We start from the raw sequence: 4,286 nt of genomic DNA, 5'->3' as shown, positions 1-4,286 counted from the left end.
AGTGCGACGGTGCACACTTATAACCCAGCACTCAGGAGACAAGGCAAGAGGAGAGTGGCAAGTTAAGGCTAGTCTGGTCTACATGGCAACTTTCAAGACAGAGGCACAGAGTGAGTCCCTGCCTTAGAAACAACAGTCACGGCATCAGCTGGCAGCCCCGACTGTCTCAAGGATACAGCATGCTACACCACTCCTCAACTGTGCCGCTCATCCCAAAGGAGAAGCAGCAGCTGGTGAAAACACCAAGAGGCGTCCTGTTTCAACAGTGGTCGCATATGGCCTCGGAGCCCGAGACTGGGGTCACGACTCACCGTGTAGCAGCAGTGCTCGTGGATGATGACCCGGTTAGAAAACGTCTCGTTGTGCGCCTCGATGTGCAAAGTGCGCTCTCGAGAATTCAGGGAGTTTTTCTGGACAAAATAAACATAATCGACTCCTGCAATCTTTAAGAAGAGACAAGAAGAAAAAGCGTTTACTAACAGCTCTGGGTGAGCATGGGTCCACCCGCCTGTAAAGTGTCCGTCGCCAGTACCTTCTTCAGCAGCCTGGGAGCGTCGATATCCAGCTTGCAGCGCCTCTCGATGACATGAATAGCCCCATCTTCACTCTTGAATTCGCTCACAGTGTCGCTGTCCACGAACATTGGGATCAAAGGACATGTAGGGAACCTCCTCTCATAGGCCTGTGGACAAACGGCAGTGATAGAAAAGAAATGGCAGCCGTCACTGCTGCGCCCTCAGACAGAAAGCATTTTGTTCACAGCCTGCAGCACACCAGATCTTCTGGAAGCGGGGAAAGATCCAAGTTCATGGACTAGAAGCCTTGGCGGAGTGAGGATGGCAATTCTGCCCACATGGGTATGCAAGTCCAACACAGTGCCAAGCCCCAGCAGGCTCTTTTTGTAGTTATTAAATGAAAGACAACTTTCGAATCTATGTGGAAGGCAAAAGAACCATCACAGCTAACAACAGACGGGGAGGATTTCCTCGGCCTGGCATCAGGGTCATGCAGCGCTGCTGGGAGAGACAGAAGACCAGTGGGCAGACAGACCCAGACACACCAGCTCGCTCCCTCTTCCTTCTGGGCGAGAGGATGAGCCCAGGGCAGCACATGCTGAGCACCTCAGGGTTGACTGAACTGCGCCTCAGGTTCTGCCTAAACCATTTTTGACAAGTGTGGAAATTCTAAGGAAGGAAAAAATTAGGATGCTCTTTTTTTGTTAAATATTTTCCATGATCTAAAACAAAACAAAAATCCTCTCAATAATCAAAATCCAATCAGAACATGAGCAAAAGCTAGGCATTATGTTGTATGCCAGGAATCCCAACATCTAAAAGGTGGAGGCAGGAGGATTATGAGTTCTTGTACAGACTGGGCTAAGCAGGTGACAACATCATCTCAAAAACAGGGAAAAGCAGGAGCTAGCAAGGAGCGTAGACACATGCAGACAGCCCCACACAAAAACGGGAAGCAAAGAGATTAGTCACTGGAAGAAACGGGCCACCACCACCGTGCCGTACACTGTGTGCCATCAGATGGACACAAACAGCACACGCTAATACTAAGAAAGCCATGGAGAGAAGAACCTTCAGACACCGCTGGTAGGAATGTAAATTGATGCCACCAATCTGGAGAGCAGACATGTTTCTCAAAACCGAACCCTGAACATGAAGCCACCATATGACCCAGAAGCAGCCCAGTAGGGCCATATACATACAAGCTCAAAGCAGCAACTACCACGTCCTCTAGAAAGCACACACGCATGAAAAGGAATGGCCCTAAGGTTGCACACACACTGTCCACAATCTAAACAGCCACACCCACAGGAATCTACTTGAACTGTTTGCTTTGAGCTGAGACTGGGCTCTCGTATATCCCAGGTTGGCCTCTAACTAACTATGTAGCTAATGATGACCCTGTACCATTCATGAAAAGATAAACTTACAGCAACGGAAAACCAAAGGTTGGGAGGGACTTTAGGATGTGGAGAAGAAGGCGTGGCTGTCAGGGTGCCACTGCCCACTGCCCGCTGCCCGTGCACATTTAAGCAGGTCCTGACATTGCTGATGGGCCATAATTCTGCAAGGCATTCCCACGGTGGAAACATGTCTGAAGAGCTCATAGGAGCTCACCATAGTATTATTTTAATATCTTATGAATCAACAATGATCTCAAAACAAAAATTCAGGGAAAGACTTGTACATCACTTATGAACTCTACACAAGTATCTAAGCACCAGATGTCACTGACTCTGCAGCAATCTAGAATATAATAAACAGAAACTATACTTTTGTTTCCCAGCCACCGAGCCCCAAATTATCACACAGAAACTATATTAATTAGACACTGTTTGGCCCATGGTTCAGGCGTATCTCTAGCTAGCTCTTACATCTTAAATTAACCCACTTCGGGAACAGGCGGGCGGAAAAAACCCAGTCCAGGGGACCAGGGGACTGAAAATATTTGTAGCTACATCAGAGACTGGAGAACTACGGACACTGCTGGAGGTAATAGCCAGGCTCGGGATAGCCCACACTTGCTCTGCCGTCTGCCCTCTATGAAGAAGATATTACAGATAACACACAAGACTGGCAGGTGCCAAGCCTCTGTAAGATTTAACTAAAAATAGGGAGAGGGAGTTATGGCAATGTCTCTAATTAACCACAACCAACAGCAGATTTCAGGAGGAAACATGTGACACTGGTTACGAAAATACATTTGCTGCTTAGACTTTCTGCAACCAAGTGCAGCCCCCAAAGCACCAGCATGCTGGGAAGCAAAGGCCACTCACCCCGCCAGGCCCACCCACCTGAATGCTGGGGACCTCAGCCCTGAATGCAGCAGGATCAACCCCTCTGCCTGGGTTATGGCTACAGCTCGACTCAGTCCTGGCTTTCCTGGATCCTGACATTTGCTCTTTGTGAAACTGCAGGTCATTTCCATCTGAAAGCGTGGTCAGCGGGAAGAGCAGGCAGGGAGTGAGCAGCACCCTGCAGAGGGTCCAGGACACCAGCCTGGTGGTGCAGTGGTGTGCAGACACACAGGACAGGCCTTGGTTCACTAGTTCAGGGACCCAGAGAGCTGTTTACAGTCAGCAGTGAGGAATCGCACATTCTGAAAAGACAGGGAACTGCAAGGTATCCCAAGGGTCTGAGAATGGAGGGGAGCCCGCAATGAGCAGGGAGGGACACAAGGACACATAGGTCCTTATCGCTGGTGAAGTCCTCCTTAGGGACAAGGCAGCCTGCTGAGGACCGGCGGGAGGAGGAAGTGCCAATAGCAATGAGTCCCGTGTTCAGAAACCCAGGGAGTCATGTGAGGACAGCTTGGCAGGAAGGGAGCCTGCACGTGGCACTGCGGTGCTTACAGGTCTAGCTTCCCATGGGCTCATTCTCTCCTCCATTCAAATGCACCCTGAGCTCCGTGACAGCCAGAATCTCACATGTCACCCAGAATGCACATGTCACCACAAACAGCATCTGGGAGTTCGTTTACCTGCTCAGATCACTCCGCAGACATACCTCAGGAAGGCCCGACTGAGTGAGCAAGGGGTTTAGGGAAGAGCTGCCATGCTCAGCTCCCAGTGATGCTAAAAGCCTTGCTCTAGAAATGGGGCTGGGGCTGGGCAGTGTCAGCACACACCTCCATCCCAGCACTAGGGAGGCAGAGGCAGCTGGATCTCTGTGAGTTCAAGGCCAGTCTGATCTACAGAGCGAGTTCCAGGATAGCCAGGGAGACACAGAAAAATCCTGTCTCAAAAAAGTGAAAAAAGAAAGGGAGGGAGGGAAGGAGGGAGGGAGGGCTGGGAGTGGGCCTTGCACATTCTATCACTGACACACCAAGAAACTAAGGACATGAGGCTCCAAACTACAGCTCTTCTTTTTTGTTTGCTTTTTGTTTTTCCTTTATTGTTTTTTGAGACAGGGTTTCTCTGTCAAACTACAGCTCTTCTTAAAGAGCAAACTAGGAACCTACCCAGAAACGGCAGAGGGAGGAGGCTCTTTGTCAATATCTAAATAGCCACTTTCAAAACACACCTTTTTTTTTTTTTTGAGTAGGTGGCAGTTGAGACAAGGTCTTTCTTCTATTTTCTTCTATTTTCTTTTGATACAGGGTCTTTCTATATGGCAAGACTCATAGAGACCCGCCTGCCTGCCTGTCTCCTGAGTGCTGGGCTCTCAGGTGTGCACCATACGCCTGGCCTTACCACTGCCGTCGTGAAGCTGAGTGGACTCCACACGATGGCGCCTGGAACAGAAACCACACTGAAGCCCTTCCATTCCTAG

At 49.7% G+C, this 4,286-nt stretch overlaps 1 protein-coding gene across 4 annotated transcripts in view; it reads right to left on the bottom strand.

Moving 5' to 3' along the window:
• Window positions 1–4,286, bottom strand: part of Sec14l1 (SEC14 like lipid binding 1) — a 43,795-nt gene that overhangs the window by 17,727 nt on the left and 21,782 nt on the right. For all 4 annotated transcript variants that reach the window (XM_013347625.2, XM_005350791.2, XM_026780258.1 and 1 more), the window contains exons 3-4: window positions 533–682; window positions 312–443 (exon numbers count right to left, since the gene is read on the bottom strand). In XM_013347625.2, coding sequence (XP_013203079.1) covers window positions 312–443; window positions 533–682 — 282 coding nt within the window. The remainder of the gene's footprint in view (window positions 1–311; window positions 444–532; window positions 683–4,286) is intronic.

This window comes from Microtus ochrogaster, chromosome 7 (genome assembly GCF_000317375.1).
Source record: "Microtus ochrogaster isolate Prairie Vole_2 chromosome 7, MicOch1.0, whole genome shotgun sequence".
Taxonomy (NCBI): Eukaryota; Metazoa; Chordata; class Mammalia; order Rodentia; family Cricetidae; genus Microtus; species Microtus ochrogaster.
Note: the sequence above shows the minus strand (reverse complement) of the source record. Positions and strands in the feature narration are given on the sequence as shown.